The sequence below is a fragment of the Mesoplodon bidens genome (assembly GCF_964165515.1).
Source record: "Mesoplodon bidens genome assembly, chromosome: 2".
In the NCBI taxonomy this organism is placed as follows: domain Eukaryota; kingdom Metazoa; phylum Chordata; class Mammalia; order Artiodactyla; family Ziphiidae; genus Mesoplodon; species Mesoplodon bidens.
In genome coordinates, this window is record NC_138177.1 from 71,905,347 (window position 1) to 71,922,422 (window position 17,076).

Genomic DNA, 17,076 nt, shown 5'->3' on the forward strand with positions numbered 1-17,076 from the left:
GACTGGTAGGCAGCACAAGGCCAGCCTGCTCCGAGCTCGTCTGCAGGATGGCTTCCCTGGCCCCATCAGCCGGCCTGGGGAACACCAGGGGAGCAGAAGATGGCTTAGACTTCCTCTCTGTTTGCCTCCTAATCGCTTTGTCTTGCTGGGGACAGGGAACTGCTTTTACGTGAGCATGCCGGCAGGACCCCTGGACTCAAGCACTGACCCCTCGGGGGCACGCGTGGGCCCCTCCCAGCCTGATGGCCTCCCTGCCTGGCAGACGGCTCCTCGGCCCGCGCTGCGGGAAGGCAATGGAGATCAAAGGCGCCCGGGCCGCTCTCCCCCTAGCCTGGCCCTCAGGGACGTGGGCATGATCTTCCGTACCATCGAGCAGCTCACCGTCAAGCTCAACAGGCTCAAGGTAAGGGCTTGGGACCCTGGAGGCCTCAGTCCATTGCTCCGAGACCCATCACCCACATGAGTGAGCCACACAGTGTGTCTCCATGGGAGCCCTAGATCCTGGCCTGGGGCTCTACCCTCAGCCCACCCAGCCGCCCTCAAGCACAACCAACCCATCCCCTGGACCCCACGGATAAGAGGGCATTGCCCCTTCCCCAGGGGCTCATGAACAGAGGGGCTTGAGAGCAGATGTCCCTCTACAACTCTTCCAGGACATGGAGCTGGCCCACAAAGAGCTGCTCGGGTCCCTCGGGGGAGAGTCATCTGGTGGTACCACGCCTGTGGGCGGTTTCCACACAGAGGCAGCTAGATGGATAGACAGCTCCCTGTCCCCTCCAGCCAAGGAGCACCTGGCCTCTGACTCCAGGGACAGCTGCGAACTGGGGCCCTGCCCTGAGGACGGTGAGTGAAGTCCTCCGGGGTTGGGGTGGGGTGTGCAGGGCCAAGGCCTCCGGCTCCTGAGGAAGCACTGCCATGCAGTGTGAGGACACGGAAGGGAGTTCTGAGAAGGGGCCTCATCTCCCCCTGAGTACAGTTCATTCATTCATTCCCTCAGCTTCAGAAAGAGGTCATTTTAGGAAAGGCCCACAGAAGCTCCCCTAAAACTGGGAAACTTATAACTGAACCCTCTTTTCTCTTGGGTTATGGAGATAATAAACCAGGGGGAGCCTCGTCTCACATCTGAAACCTGTTCTTAATAAGTGGTTCAGAAGCAGATCGCATGGGCCAGGGCCACGGCTGTGTTCCAGCTCAGGAAGACAGACCCATACCTACCCGTGGGCTTTGGGGGCCGACAGAACAGAAGTGGGGTTCAGTAGGCAGCCCTTTCCGGGTCGCACAGGGAACTCCGGGGTTTCTGGAGGAGGAGAATGCCTTGTCACGGAAGGATGGCACTGAAGAGCTGCTCTCACAAGCCTGAGGACTTTGCAGGCAGAACACAGAGGGAGGGTCATCTCAGAGGCCAGCTCCTTACTGCCATCCCCACATCCCTGCAGGCCCCAACGCCCCGCTGGAAGACGGCCCAGCGGACGCGGCCACATCTCCAGGACTGTAGCTGTCCAAACCACCGAATCCTCCGCGTCCCGACTCCTCCTCTAGGGACTGGCCTGAGGCAGGGCACAGGGTGGGGAGAGCCCAAACCTCCATGCTGTGGAGGCAGGCGGTTGAAGAGACAGCTCCAGCCAAGACCCGCGGGGGAGATGCGCATGTTGCTTGGTCTGCTCAGATTGGAGTCAAGTTTCAGTGTCTTTTCCCCTCCCTTCAGCCCAACCCTTCAAGGCCTTGTGTCTCCTAAGCATGCTGACTGCATCTGAAAGGCCCCCCTTGTCCCACGTACGTGTGCGCGCCTGTCTGTGTGGGTGCCCTCAGACAAGCCAGTGCGGGTGAAAGGAGGCGGCTCCAGTGTAAATGCACTTTCTTCCTCCCCTCCCTTCTCCACAGGACCCCAAGGCTGGGGTGGGTGTCTCCACCTCTCCTCTCTTTGTCACTTTGGTTTCCTATAAATATGTATGTATTGTATGTGCATCTTTGCTATTGTAAATAACTCGACCTTCTTTGTTTCTGATCCTGGCGTGCCGAAGGCAGTTACAGAGGGACTGCTAAGGGAAGAGGAGGTTCACTTGTATCTCTTTGTTAGCAGCCCAGCTCCAGGATCAGGGCCCAAAGGTGGAGCCAACCCTTAGCGCTCCGGGCCCCCGCCCTCCCATAGGCAAGAAGGCCTCCAGCTTCCCGCCCACCTGGCCGGAGAGCCTAGCCTCTGCAGCTCGGTGCTGAGCTACTCCCTCCCTCCTAGGACTTCTCATCTTCAGGGGAACTTCTTACCCCACCTGTGTCCACCCTGCCCCACCCTCTCCCTATAGAAAACCAGTGTATCAGGTACAGAGCTGAAAACTGGGCCCCAGGGAGGTGGGGGTAGGGGTTTGAATGCTGGAGTCCCTAAACTAACCTAGGACCATCCCCAGGGGCCACCACAGCCTTGGCCCCTATTACCACATCCACTCCACTCCCCACAGACTAATAGAATATACACACTGTGCTAGGTGTATATATACATATATATATATAAATATATATAATATATATAAAATACAGATATGGAAATGACTGTTTTGCTGTTAAAATAATGTATACTCTTATTTTCTTCCTTTCATGGTTAAGATTTTTTTTTAAGAAAAGTTAAATATTCTTCAACTGTGGTGGTGTGTGTGTGATTCTTGGAACTGCTGTGATCAAAGATATTGTGGTTGGGCTTCCCTGGTGGCGCAGTTGCTGAGAGTCCGCCTGCTGATGCAGGGGACACGGGTTCGTGCCCCGGTCCAGGAAGATCCCACATGCCGCGGAGCAGCTGGGCCCCTGAGCCATGGCCGCTGAGCCTGCGCGTCCGGAGCCCGTGTGCTCCGCAATGGGAGAGGCCACAAGAGTGAGAGGCCCGCGTACCGCAAAAAAAAAAAAAAAAGATATTGTGGTTGTTCCCTCTGAGACTGATTGGAATTGAATAGAGGGAACAGAAGGCAGCCCCAGACCCAGGCCTTGCCATATTCTCTCCCGAAGTTCCAGATGTGCACTTCACTGAACTTCAGACTAAGCGATACAGCCCCCATGGCCAGAACACGAAAAGACAACACACGCACGCACACATGCACGCACGCAGTGGCCCCAGAATCAAGAGCCCTCATGAGTTGCCTTCAGTGAGCTTCAGGACTTTAAAGGCAATACACAGGGGAGGGTCATCTCAGAGGCCTGGCCAGTTGCTGTCATCGGCCCTCCGCGTCCTCCCACAGGCTCCGACACCCCCTGGAAGCAGCTCATCAGACGTGGCCACACCCCCAGGACGGTAACCACTCAAACTGCCTCTCTTTGCCGTTATTGTTGGACTAAGGGACAAATTCTCTTTCCCCCCTAACTAATGTTTTCCCTCCTAAACCCAACATGATGCTGAGTGCTGACCTTGGGAGCTTACAGTCTAGTTGGGCATCAGAATTAATACACGATTCGTTCTTGATAAAGTGTAGGGGTGAGGACAAGAACTGCACGGATCCACTGGAGCTTTAGAAGGCCTCGGGCAGGGGTAACTGGAGAGGCTGGCTGTTACTGGAGAGCACCTGCTACGTGCTCAGTGTTGGGAATTCAAAGAGCTGCTCCCTGCAAAAGCTCAGCCAGCCGCCGAGAGGCTGAGCAGCAGCGCAGGTGGTGAGAGGCAGAGAGAGGACTGTGAAGGCCACAGAGCCTCGCAGAGAGGCAGTGCTGGCAGGGAGAGCAGGGCTCTTGTCCAGGCAACAGAAAGCGGAGTCAGGGCCGAGAGGATGTGACCAGAGGTGAAGAAGGGACGCTCGCCGAAGAGTGGATGTCAGCTCCCCAGAAGCCAGCCGGGTGCTCTTGGGGCACGGTTGGGTCATCTCAGTGGAGGCAGCACTGAGGGTGAAGAGTCGGGGCCCCCAGCTCTCCTGACTCCTCCGGCCCCCGCACTGTCTGGGTGGCTCTGGTTTCAGGCGGCTGACAGCAGCAGGCAGTGTCATTAGGGTTCGTGTTTAGTGCTTGGACTTTGCTACGTAGATGACAAGAGACTCAGCACCCCCTCTAAAGCAGCCTGACAACTCTACATTTTCATAAGCTGAGCCCTTGCCCCTCCTCCAAACCAGTCCAGACACGTGGGCCAGATGGAGCAGCAGAAGGGGGAAGGGACCCAGGAGGGTGGAAGGGTGGAGCCCGCGCTCCATCCCTCTGCCCCACCTGCTCTTCCGCTCAGCTTGTGCGTGTTGGTTACTATCCCAAGTCTTTCCCTTCTGCCTCTGAGACCAGAGGCAATGCAAACCCTTGTGTATCACATGTCCTCCAGGGAACGGGGACGGGTGGTACAGGTAGTGACTCTGGTCTGGGCAAGCAAGAACTAGGTCCTGAGGAGGCAGGAGAGCAACACCCCTGGTCGGCCACCACCAGAGGGGCTGAGATCACCCCCAGCAGAACCATAAAGCTATTCGGCCATTTCTGGCCATGTCAACACGCTGTTAACAGGCGCAAAGTCCAAATATTCCCAGTAGTTCTGGGACAAAGTTTTCAGACAGCCTCAAGGAAAAAAGTATAGCAATAGACTTTGTTAATGATCTGAGCTCTCCCGTGGGAGGTCCAACCCACACATGGAAAGGAGATGCTTCTGTGGCCCAGAATCTCTGGGTAGAAGGTGGGAGGGGACTAGGTGGAGGAAGCCACAGCCGCCTCCTCTTTGTGCTTGGCTTTACTGACAGGGTCCCTTGGCAGCATCAGCTCTTGGATCGTGGTGTACGCAGGACATTGTGGGGAGAAGCAGTTTTTCTGAAGGAAGAAAAGGAAGGCTGATAGCTAACAAAAGCAATGAAGGTTAATCATCTGGGAGAAAAACATTTCCTGGGACAGGGTGGGTTAGGGGCTGGGGGACATGGAGAAAAGGCAAAGGAGTGTGACTGCCTATCTCACAGCAAGAGAGATGAAGGCTGTGTTGTGATAAAAAAGAATGAGGGAAACTACAGGTCTGTCTTGGAAATGGGGAGACAAGCTGCCTGCAGCAGCTGCAGTCCCTGGGGACTCACCGCCAGGGACAGCCACAGCAGCCCCACGGGGCCCTTGGACGCGCTCTTGGACTTGGAGAACTGTGCCTGGTACTGCACTGCGGTGAGGAAGGCCTCTAGCCCCACCTCTGTGATGCGGTTTCCTGGTGGAAGGAGCAGACGACGTGGCCTCCGACACTGCCAACCTCCTTCTTGACTACACCCTCACGGGACACCCTCTGCGACCCTCTTCCTCCAAAACTAAGCCCCTGCTCCCCCAGCTCCCCAGCTCACTTACCTATAGGACTAATTTCACTCCAGCTCTACTTCTCTGATGCCTCCTTTGTCTGACCTCCCTCACCCCCACCCCAAAGCCCCGTGCCAGAGGGCCTTCACCATCATGATGCCCAACCACTGGAGAACCAGGTTCCGCTCCGTGGAGCCAGGGCGGGGACACCCTTGCGACCGCATGGGGCCCAGCTAGCCTTGTGGCAGGAAGGCGGGGTGTGGGGGGGGTTGGCAAACGTACGGAGAAGGTTGAGATGCAAAAGGACCCTGTTCCCAGGCATGAAAACTTTCCCATCTCGGTGCTCCACGGGCTCCAGAAGAGGGTTGACCATCTCAGCAGCTTCCCCAACCAGCTGCTAAGGCAGAATACTGATTGCAGCAGAGGAGAGGGGAGCTGGTCAACAGGCCATTCATTCATTCATTCATTCAACATACATGCTTTGAGGGCCAGCTACAGTCCAGGCTTTGTCCCAGGTGCTGGGGATACAAAGATAAATGAGCCCATACCCTCAAGAAGCAGCTTTGTGGAGGGGAGCCAGAGAGAGAGAGAGTAATGCAGTATGTTGTCAGAGCTGACAGAGGGAAGCTCAGTACTCCGGGGGCACAGAGGAGGCACAGCTAGCGGGTCTCGGCATGTGTCCTGGAGGAGGTGGCCTGTGAGCTGACATCTGAATAGCATGTGGCCCCCGTCAGATAAAGATCGGGGGGAAGTGGCAGCAGGTGCAAAGGCATGAAATAGTGTGTTGGCATTCACTAAGTAATTCCTAACAGGGAGAGCAATGAGCGCGATGGACTGGAGGGAGATGACGCTAAAGGCAGGATGAGAGGAAAATGCAACAGTCCTGGGGAGAAACAGCAGCCTGGATCAAGCCTGGGGCAGGGGCAGAAAACGCACTGAGAAGCAACCCTCGCCCGCTTTCTCCACCTGACTTTTCTCTTTTGTAAGATCTTATCCTGGGTGCCAGAGAAGACTCCTAAAAGTGGAGGCGCTGTTCCCTGCCAAGGTGGGGAGGTCTTTTGATGACAGAACACAGGCATACCCTCAGAGATATTGTGGGTTCGGTTCCATACAGCCGCAATAAAGCGAGTCACACACATTCTTTTGGTTTCCCAGTATGTGTAAAAGGTACGTTTACACTATATCGCAGTCTAAGTGTGCAATAGCATTATGTCTAAAGAAACAGTGTATATACCTCAATTTTAAAATACTTAACTGCTAAAAAAAATGCTAACCATCATCTGAGCCTTCGGGGAATCATAGTAGTAACATCGAAGATCACTGATCACAGATCACCATGACAAATATAATAATACCGAAAAAGCTTGAAATATTGAGAGAATTATCAAAATGTGACCCAGAGACATGAAGTGAGCAAATGCTGTTGGAAAAAAATGGCACCAACGGACTTGCTCGACGCAGGGTTGCCACAAACCTTCAGTTTGTATAAAAAAAAAAAATCTGCAAAGCACAATACAACAAGGTGCGCCTGTGTGAGGACAGATAGCCCTCGGGTTAGCGTTAGGGTTAGCTGAGTCCACTGCGGAGGGGTGGGAGCTACAGAGTCAGCAGTCCAAGAAGGTTTCCAAAGCAAGGAACAAGTTGGTCCAAGTTTAAATAGAAAAGGGAGGCTCCAGGAGCAAAGGAGAGAGGGTCTCAAGTAGCTGTGCACAGGGTGGGGGTAGTACCACGACTAGGAAAAGACCCTGCCCTCCTGGGGAGCTGTTGGCAGGGGCAAAGGAGAATGTGCTTCGTTCCCTGGGCAACTGTACAAGCAATCATGGGGGTGGTGGTGAGGAACAAATGGCCTTTTGGGAAGCAGACTGAGTTGAGGCAGAGGATCAAAAGTGTGGGCTCCTAATAAGCAAGTAAAGGTAGAAGGGGAGGGGGCACTGAGCTCTGTTACCCCCTGCAAGCCCAGGTTGGATTAGGGAGGGGGCCAGGACTAAGGACACAATGTGAGTTGAAGTGGCTGCTGCCACAGTACAGGGCTGGAGACTCCATCCCAGGAAGGCTGGGGGACTGGACCCCAGGGACGTGTCCCCCACCCCGCTTCTCCTGCAGCCTACCTCTGACTCCAGGAGGATGCTGCGCTTCTCTTTGCTCCCAGTCTTGGTCCCTTTTCCCTTGCTTAGTTTCTGCTCAGGGATGGTTACCTCTGGAGTGGGAAGAGGAGCCAGAATACACAGCGCAGACCTCTGATACCACTCAGTTTCCCCAGAGAGAATGGACTGGGGTGAGGAAGGGGACTCCTCAAACTCTGGGTTTGGGTACAACAGAAATAGAGCTGGAGGGGGGACCCCCAGCTAGGTCTAGGTGGGTTTCTTCTCCGAGGGCAGGGCCACAGGGGTTCAGCCCAGGAGAAACGGTGTGGAGTGCCGTGGATGGGGCCGGATGGGGCTTCCGACATCAAGGTGAGAAGTCTAGCTCAGCGCAGGCCTCCCGCATCCCTCCCCGTGCTCCTCCTTCCTCCACACCAAGTGGGCGCCGCAGAGGGGTGCTAGCTAGCACTTACTCCCCTTGCCTGCCTTCGTGGAGTCTTCTTTCTTAGGGGTTCCTTGTGTGGGTGACTGCCCAGACCCCGACTTCTCCTCTTTCTTCACCACTTCCTGTGGAGGATATAAGAAGAGAGATGAGAGTCCTACCTCCCTGGCAGATGGGGAGCAGGTGTGGGTGGGGCCAGAGGTAGCCTTTCAAAGGGCTTCCTCCCTCCGCCCCACCCGCAAATCAAGGAAGCTTCCTCCCCTGTTCCTGCAGCGCCCAGGGCTCTGCTGCCCACAGCACACCTACCCCGGACTTCTTTTTCTTGCCCAGACCCTTAGGGGTCTTCGTTGTCTGTGTCTTGTCTTTCTCCACCATTGCAAAACTGCTGACCCCCATCAGCTGATTCTTCTCACGCTCTGTTTTGGAGTCGTCCCCATGTCGAGAGGTGGAAGGCTGTGCTCACAAATGGGAGGGGATGGAGGAGGAAGAATCCGGCGCCCCTTCCCCAGTGAGGAGTGAGGGGAAGCCTCATGCCTGGGTGGCAGTCGGACTGGCAGCACCCCTACCCCAATCTCCCCGCCTAAATGCTAACATAATTTGTTCGGGACCCTTCTGGGGCAGGTGCTGTTGGGAAGAAATGGCAGAGAGACCCAGGGATGAGCTGGGGGTGGGGGGAGGTGGCATTCAGACTCATACTGAGGGAGAAAATAGTAGCTGACATTTTTTTAACTAAGTGCCAGGCACTGTTCCAAGTGCATTAGATGAATTAACTCATTTAATCCTGTCAACAATCCTATGAGCCAGGTACAGTTATCCCCATTTTACAGGTGAGGAAACTGAGGCCCGAGAGGTTAAGTCACATGCCCAAGGTCCCAAGCGGTTTTGTGGAAGAGCCAGATTCCAAGTCCCTGCGGTCTAAATCTAGTCATCCTAACCAATACACTCTACCGCCCGCAGACTGGTTCTGCAGTAAGAACCCAAACGTTTGTTAGATCTGTGCAGAGGTCGGAGAGAAAAACGGTCATGACACAGGGAGAAAGGACGGGTTAAGACTCGGCCAGCTGGCTGAAAGCAGCCAACCTGGGAAGCGGTTCCAAGGGCTCAGGTCTCAGGCTCCGAGCACTCCTCACCGATCGCGAGCGCTCCTGCGAACCTTTCTCCAGCAGGAGGCGCCGGCGCTCCACCACCTCGGTATGCGTTAGCTCGAAGGGGCGCAGGACCTGCGGCGGGGAGGCACCTCGCGCTCAGCCGCCCGGGGAGCAGGAGGATGTGGGGGTCTCTCCCCGGCCCCGCTCAGCCCGCACACCCACCTCGGCCAGCTTCAGGGCGCCCTTGTCCTGGATGCGGTTGTGGGCCAGGGACAGCCAGAGCAGGGAGCGGTTGAGCCGGAGGCCCTGAGGGGGCAGGGAGGGGCAGTGAGCCGGCTAGCCCCGGGCCGCCACAGCTCGCGCGGGGGGGCCCCTGCCAGCCTCGCACGCACGTCTGCGATGTAGCCCGCGCCCTCGTCACCGATGTGGTTGAAGCCCAGGTTGAGGGAGACCAGGGTCCGGTTGCAGCTGTGCAGCGTGGACAGAGCCTGGCCTAGGAGCTGCGCCCCGTGGTCGTCGATATTGTTGTTCCGCAGAGACAAGTGCGCGATCCTGGGCAGCAGGAGGGAGAACGCGGGTCACAGGAAACACGGGGTCCTGGGCGTTCCCCAGAACCTCGGAAAACGGGGGCATGAGGAGGGCCGTTCAATCTGAGGGTGGAGAGGCAGGAATTGAGGGTGCTTGGGGAGGTGCTGGAGGGGCAAGGGAGCGTGGGAACTAAGGGTGACTTGGAATGGGGGGCAGGCCCAGAGAAAGGGGGTGAGGGAAAGGAGTCTCACGTGCTGTCCACTGCCATGAGCTTGTGATAGGACTGCTCCGGCAGCGGGTTCCCCTCCAGAGACACCTTCCTGAGGGTGGGGGAAATCTGAGACCCAGGAGGCACCACTGAGGCCAGACGAGGGAAGGGGACAAAGAGGAAGGGTGGGGCTCTGGGAAGCAGCTTGGAAACAGAGGCAAAGGATGCAACCCCCCCGCCCAACTCCCTGATACAGGAAGTTATATGTGACAGTTCTCCAGACTAGAAATCCAGAAGTGTGCCATGTGAAGGGGTTACTCCCCAGAGTTAGTGAGCTGTGGTAAGGGGGCCTCTAAGATGACCCCAGTGATCCCCACTTCCTGGTATCCGTGCCCCAGTGTAATCCTCTCCCCTTGAGTGTGGCTGGACCTAGTGACTCACTTCTAATGAATGGCATATGGCAAAAGCGATGGGTTGTCACTTCCAAGTTTAGGTTACAAAAAGGCTGTGGCTTCCAACCCTGGCACCAGCTGCCAAGTGGTGAGGGCACCCAGATGACCTGTGGAAAGGCTCCCGAGTGGAGGCGCTATGGCCAATCAGCTGCCACATAAGTGAGCCTGGCGGCAGATGCTCCAGCCCCAGCCAACAGCCTTACGGCAACCTCACCGAGACGCTGAGCCAGAGGGGCCAGCTAACCTACACCCGGACTTATCTCACAGAAACTGTGAGATAATAAATGTTTCTTGTTTTAAGCCACTACGTTTTGAAGTAACTGGTTACACAGCAATAGGTACCCAATACATGACCCCTCCACAAGGCAGTGGCTTCTCCAACAGTACTGAGGAAATGGAGGTGTTTTTCCAAGTCACAAGAAAAAAATGAAACTAATGGCTGGAAAATTCTCTATTAAAAAAAGTTTCTCTGGGGACTTCCCTGGTGGCACAGTGGTTAAGAATCTGCCTGCCAGTGCAGGGGACATGGGTTCAAGCCCTGGTCCGGGAAGGTCCCACATGCCACGGAGCAACTAAGCCCATGCACCACAACTACTGAGCCCGCATGCCACAACTACAGGAGCCCATGTTCCTAGAGCCCATGCTCTGCAACAAGAGAAGCCACAGCGATGAGAAGCCCGCGCGCAGCAACGAAGACCCAACGCAGCCAAAAATTAATTAATTAATTAATTAATTAATTAATTAATTTTTTAAAAAAGTTTCTCTCATGATATTTGCCCAACCTTTCAGCCTGGCTCATCTAGCATCTAAACTTGATTGCATTTATTTTTAATTATTTTTGTCATGTTGATCTGACTCATTTTTACATATTAAGATGAATTCTATAGTTATTCTCCTGCTGGCTAAATTGTTTCTAATTCCCACGATGGAATACAATATGCGTTTTGTGGTGTTCAAGACAAAGAGCACCCAAGGACCTCCAGCTGAAGGAGACAAAATCCCTGCCCTCAAGAAGCATCCATCCCATCTACAGGAGAAAGACAAGTGAGGAGGCAAGCCAGTGACGGTGGGTTCTGTGAAGCAGGAGAAGTCAAGGGCGCTGGTGGAGCTTCAACAAAGGGCAGCCAAATCAGCTGTGTCCTTTATACAGCAACCACCCCTGTAGTTATACTACTACACACCTTGCTCTGGCTCCCTCCTATACAAGAATGCCCTTTCCCAGTTCCCTGCGGGACCCCCTCCTATTACTCCTTCAAGGCTCAGCTTAGCACCACCTCCTCCAGGCAGCCTTCCATGTCTCTCATGAACCATTCTTCCACCACTACAGTCCCCACAGTGCCCTGCAGTATCCACTCCTATGCCCTTCTCCCTCCCTCACTGGACTGCCAGTTCCTGTAGGATAAGAACCAGTCCCTAGTACAGTGCCAGACACCAGGCAGTGAGGAACCTCCAGGGAGAGAGCGGGTAGTGGTGGGACTGATGGAGAGGAGAGGGGATAAGGCCCCAAAGGTAGGTTCTTTAGGTACCAGAGTAGGCAGAAAAGGGGACCCCACTGCTTGTCAGATGGGAGCTTCAAAACCCAACAGACACTAGCAGCACCCTCTTTCCACAAGGATGCCAGCCCAGGACACAGGAGCTGGAACTTGTCACCCCCGTCCCCAAACTGCTCACTTCTGACCACCCAGCCAGCCAGGCTACCCAGGTAGCCTCCACCTTGCCTATTCCCCTCTGCTGACCTGAGCGTGGATGAGCAGAGAGGCAGGAGGGCGATAAAGGTGGTCAGGGTCTTATCAGTCAGCCCCACCTTCCACAAGCTGGAGATGGGGGGAAGCACAGAAACGCAGCTGGAGCACCACCTCCTTCCCACCTTGTCCTCTACAGCCACCCTGACACCCCAGCCACATTCTTCCTTATCACCTTCCGCACAGTCCCCAGGTGGGGCCTTCCGTGCCCCTTCAGTTCTTTCTCCCAGACCACTGGTGGCCCGTCTCTAACACTGGCCTCCTGCCCCTCCCCCACCCCCACGTCCCCTCACTTGATGGCCTGAAGCTGGCTGAGGGAGATCAGACACTTAGAGAAGATACCCAGGATCCGCTCCTCAACCTTCCAACCTGCGGAAGGGAAAGGAGGAAGGCGCCTCAGGCCCGGAGGGGTGCAGTGGTGGACGGCTGGTGACAGGGACCGGGGGGTGGGGGTGGGGGGCGGACCTCACCGCGGATATAGATTTCCTTCACGGACTTGTCCTCGGGCTCCAGCTCCACCTGGATGGTGGGCCGGAAGAACACGTATTTGCTCTCCAGGCTGTTGAGACTGCAGGACCGGGACAGCCGCTGTTCGTCTAGAAGGCAGGGGTGCGAGGAGCCGGGGGAGGAGGGAGGGGGCAGAGTCACCGCCCCCGGGCCCCACGCCCCGGCCGGCCTACGGGAGCCGGAGAGGCCGGGAGGGCTCCCACGGAGCCGCGGGATTGGAGGACTCCGCCAGACCCGCATCTGCGAGGGTTTGGAAAGGACAACGGAAGACCGCCCCCACCTCCCCACCAGCCCCCTTGAATCCACCCCGCTCACTCACACACACATTGCCCTGCGTCCCCGCCATTCGGCCCGCCGTGCGATGGGGGATGGACGCGGTAGGCCTGGCAGACACCCCGGGGTCTCCACTGTCACTCACCTACGGTGGGCTTTTCCGACGTAGAGGTGGAGGGGACGAAGGCCGGGTGCGGGCGGGGCCGGCTGACCACTTTGGGGAAGTCCGTGTAGCCCCACCGCGTGCAGAGCTCAGCGAAGTCCACCTCGAGGACGCCGGTGCCCTGGTACTCCTCTGTGGGGGCGGGGACGAGAGCGGGAGGGGAAGCGCAGCGCCGCGCCACGCCCGCCGCCTGTAGCCCAAGGCTGCCAACAGAGGGCAGCAGAGACCAAAGGACGTCCCACCCAGCCCTGCGCCCCCGCCCGCCAGGGATCGGCGCACTGCGCCGCGTTCCCACGCTCGTCAGCGCGGGGTTTCGGGCCTCTGGGCGGGCAGCGGCCCCTCCATCGAGACAGACGTCCTCACAGCCATTTTTAACATGTAAGATGCGTTGTAGAGACCGACACTGAAAACACTTGAGAGGAAACTGGGAAATCAAGACCTGGGAGGAAGGGGACTAAAGCGCGTGGAATGTAGACAATGAGGGCGCCTCTTTTATGTGCCGGCTCGTCCACCCACCCCGTGGGTCAAGGCCGCTTCCACTCCCGCTCTCCGCTCCCTGGGGGGCCTCCGCCTCCCCAGCCCAGCCTCCTCCCACGTTCCTTCCTTGCAGGGACTGCCCAGGGTCACACGGAGAAAGAAGGCCCAGGCCTGATGTGAGCAAAGGAAGGAAAGCAGAAGGACCTCTCCACCTGCCCCCGCTCCCACCCCCATCCCCACGCCCGCACTCGGGTAGACCGAGGCCCAGCAGGGTGATAGGCTTTTATTTATTCAGCAAACATTGATATAGCACTTACTCCTGTCCCACACTGTTCTATATATGCTTTGGAAATCTTAACTCATTCAAGAGTTTTATTAATTCAGACAGATGCCCACCACTTCCCATCCTGAGGGCTACGCAAACCTGAGGTGCCTGAGTCCCCAAAGACCCCTGCTCTTTCCTGCTCCTGCATGCGCATCCCAACAAGAAGTGGTTCCTTGAGATGGGAAGGGGTGTCCCTGGCAAAGGCGAGAAACTGGAGGCAGAAGGGTGGGCTTGGTGCCAGCCTGCTCTTCCAAGTGCAGGACAGCCTGGAGCCCCACAGGCAGCGGACGCTGCAGGGACTGTGCCCCCGACAGAACCCCTGCAGCCAACAGCAGGGAGCCTACCAGGAGGGTGCAGGGGGGCTGGCAGGACGTCTGCTCAGCACTGTGGGGCAAGATGCAGAGAGGTTTGAGGGTTCTCGTGGCAAAAGGGTGAGAGACACAGGCACCCAGACGTCAGGGGGAACACAGACACCGGAGAGACATTAGCAGAATGGACGAGGCCGATGAGAGGAGGCATTGGAAGGCTAGGGGAGCCCCTTGTACAGCTGACTCCTGCACACTGCCTGCTTTCCCGGACTCTTCCCTCTGCTGGGAGAGGCCCTCAGTCCTTCCTTGCTTCACTCACACCATCTTTCCCCAAACAGAGGTTCTCAAACTTCAACATCTTTCTGTAAGAATCAGTAGGAAAGCCTGTTAAAGCAGTTTGCTGGGCCCCATCCCCCCAAATTCTGATTCCATAGGCTGGGTAGAGTCTGTGAATTTGCATTTCTAACCAGCTCACAGATGATGCCAAAGATGGTCCAGAGAGAACCACTGCTCTAAACCAGCACTGCCCGACAGGACGTAATGGGATGATGGAAGTGTTCCACCACTGGGCTGTAGCTAGCAGTGACCTAGTGGGCAGCACAGCTCTGAAAGGGCCTTGCTCCTGCTCTCCTCCCCTCCCACACTCCCTCCTCACACTCGTTATGACCTTGCCTCGTAGCTCCTTGAGAAATAGAAGCCACCAGATGCGATGTCCTCTCAATCTATCAACGTTCCTACAACTGCCTTCACTCACTACCCCATTTGAGCCCTGCCACAACACACAATAGCAGCTGCTAAAGCCGCTGTGACCCTGTGGCCCTGTCCTGTTATCACTCCCTTTCTCTCCGACCCCTCTGGCTCCCCCTGCCTGGGGGAGCTCCTTCTCCTCTAAGATCACTGAGGCTGGGTCCTGAGCCCTTTCCTGTCTCCGGTTCCACTCCCCCCTCCCCAGGGGAATCTCTTTCATTCCCAGGACTTAAATGCACCCAAACATCAGCAGCTCCCCAATTCACATCTCCAGCCCTGACATCTTCTCACCCCTCCACACGCTTCCATGCAGCTGCTCAGCCGACATCACCCCTTGGAGATCTCTTACGTGCTCTTCCTTCAGGCCTGCCTGTCTCCGTGAATGGCACCTTAACCCACCCCGTGCCCAGTACAGAAACATGGAATCATTCTTGCTACCTTCCCCACTTTCCACCCCATCCACTACTTCACCAACTCTTTTTCTACCTTGGAAGTACTTTGCCAAGGAGCCTAACCCATCTCCCTCACTACCCGAGTCCAACTACCACTGTCCCTCACCTGGGCTATTGAAATGCCTCGTAACTCAGCTGCCTGCCTTCATTCTCTCCCTCTGCCACTCCATTTTCCACACAGCAGCCAGAGTGGTGTGAGTGTGTGTGTATGTGTGTATGTGTGTGTGTGTGTGTTAATGTAACTAGGTTCATATCTGTAAGAGATTCTATCCTGTCTTGTCTCTCCTTCTGGAAAATGCTCTTTCTCCAGCTCCCATAGCTTCCTCCCCCCCAGCCACCAGCACTGACAAGGAGATGGCACCTGACCAATGTCTGACAATCAGTCTTTTCCCAAGTTGTTTTTCCTTGAGTCCAGAGACAGCAAGTTCCTGTCCCTCTTTGAAGGCAAAGCTTGTAGATTTGAATCAAGAAGCCTTCCAATCAATTCCCCTTTGTGGATAATTAATTTGGGTTGGGGTTCTATCACTTGCAACATAAAGAGCCACACTCATACGCATACTTTTCCAATGGTTTTCTTTTCCTAGAGAATGTACATTCCATTCCAGCTGGACTGTGTCCATCTCGTTCTCTTTCTATTGGACCTGACCACAGAGCAGGCATCCAAAAAGTAATTGTTGAATAAATGAATGAATATCTATAAAACTAAACTCAAAGTCACCTCCTGGCAGCACCCCTGTGTCTTTCCATCACTCCCTGGACCTTCTTCTCTGATACAAATTAGCACATCTTATTGTATCTGTCAGCATCCCAAACCAGAGTGTGGCTTCTTTAAGATCAAGTTCAATTCAAACATCTGCCAAGCTGAGTTTCAGGAACTGTGCTGGGACTAAAACTGTGATTCATATCCCAGGATGGAGCAGGGCGCTTTGGCTGGGTGCACAGTGTACATTTGTTGAGTGAACAAGTGAATCTGCAGTTTATAAAATACTTTCTCACCATCAACTCTATTGTGCCTCCCAGTAATAGGCAGGGCAGGACTCCATACTACAGAGAAGAAACGTACCTAATAACACGTGCACACCTCATAACGGTGACCACTTATAACACCCATACCATGTGCCAGGAGCTAGTTACACTCACATATTGAACTTCGGCTGGTGGAGCCCTTTTCCACACAGCGCTCCTCAGCGCCAAAAATTCTGTTATTATTTACTGGCTCGTCTGTCTCGCCCGCCATTGCCTGGCACAACGAAGACGCCCCATCCAATCTGGCTAACCCGAGCGACGAGTGGCTGGTGGGAGCGCGCGGAGAACCCTAGAGGCCTGATTCCCCCAACCCCGCCACCAGCGTACCAGGGTTTTGGGGTTCCTCCTCCCCCACCGGCGGCAGGACGGTCGTCGGCTTCTCCTTGGCCCCGCGGTCCCCCTTCCTGGTCACTGCACCGGATGACTTCTGGATCCCGGAACGCGGGGCCCTGGGTGAGGCCACCGGTGGTGCGCTCGCCTCGCCCGACATGCTGGTGCCGTCCGCAGAGACTCTGGGGACACTCACGGGGGCAAGGAGGCAGGACGGGATTCTGTGGGGCTCGCCCTGGAGGTGGCCGAATCAAGGGTCTCTATTCCGCGTCCACAGGCGGGACCCGCCTGCCGCGGCGTCGCCTCAGCGTCCCTCTCCAAGACAACCGAGCGAGGTGGGCGGGCCCGAGGGCAAGGGGCAACCACAGAGCGCACGCGAGGCCGACAGGGGGCACCACAGAGTCATCAGGGGGCGGGAGGAGCCCGGAGGGCGGAGCCGCGGAACTAGGGCAGCCGAGAGGGGCGGGGCCAGGGCGGAGCCTGGGCAGCCCTGGGTCACAGGGTAGAGGAGCCCTGGAGCCCTGGAGGGCCGGACGCCGCGGACCCTGTGCGAAGGGAGAAGGACCTGGGCGGAGCCGTGGTGGAGGGAGAAGAGTGGATACCGGACTGGACCGGAGTGGAGGGGGCTGGGCTAAAGCGAGACCAGGACGGAGAGGCGGGGCTAGGGGGCAGGCAAGGAGCTGTCCAAAGTCACCCGGGAAACGGAACCGGGGAAAGCC

The 17,076-nt window shown here is 56.3% G+C and overlaps 2 protein-coding genes across 11 annotated transcripts in view; one reads left to right on the plus strand and one right to left on the minus strand.

Moving 5' to 3' along the window:
• The window catches only part of ARHGEF11 (Rho guanine nucleotide exchange factor 11), a 113,873-nt gene extending 111,237 nt beyond the window's left edge, over window positions 1-2,636 (plus strand). For all 8 annotated transcript variants that reach the window (XM_081256683.1, XM_081256690.1, XM_081256686.1 and 5 more), the window contains 3 exons: window positions 156-403; window positions 654-843; window positions 1,437-2,636. In XM_081256683.1, coding sequence (XP_081112809.1) covers window positions 156-403; window positions 654-843; window positions 1,437-1,495 — 497 coding nt within the window. In that variant the 3' untranslated portion in view covers window positions 1,496-2,636. The remainder of the gene's footprint in view (window positions 1-155; window positions 404-653; window positions 844-1,436) is intronic.
• A 1,912-nt stretch (window positions 2,637-4,548) lies between these two features.
• Window positions 4,549-16,632, minus strand: LRRC71 (leucine rich repeat containing 71). 3 transcript variants are annotated; one of them, XM_081225056.1, is made up of 15 exons: window positions 16,355-16,632; window positions 12,675-12,824; window positions 12,220-12,345; window positions 12,043-12,118; window positions 11,744-11,821; window positions 9,599-9,667; window positions 9,212-9,371; window positions 9,042-9,125; window positions 8,862-8,951; window positions 8,038-8,184; window positions 7,763-7,856; window positions 7,317-7,405; window positions 5,491-5,602; window positions 5,004-5,125; window positions 4,549-4,749 (listed from the first exon to the last, which is right to left on the minus strand). In XM_081225056.1, the coding sequence occupies exons 1-15, from the start codon at window positions 16,515-16,517 to the stop codon at window positions 4,630-4,632; spliced, it is 1,680 nt and encodes a 559-aa protein (XP_081081182.1). In that variant the 5' UTR covers window positions 16,518-16,632; the 3' UTR covers window positions 4,549-4,629. The 3 variants fall into 3 exon arrangements, with proteins under 3 accessions (XP_081081182.1, XP_081081181.1, XP_081081183.1); XM_081225055.1 differs by having other exon boundaries at window positions 5,491-5,605; XM_081225057.1 differs by lacking the exons at window positions 4,549-4,749; window positions 5,004-5,125; window positions 5,491-5,602 and adding an exon at window positions 5,615-5,726.
• Window positions 16,633-17,076: the final 444 nt, after the last annotated feature.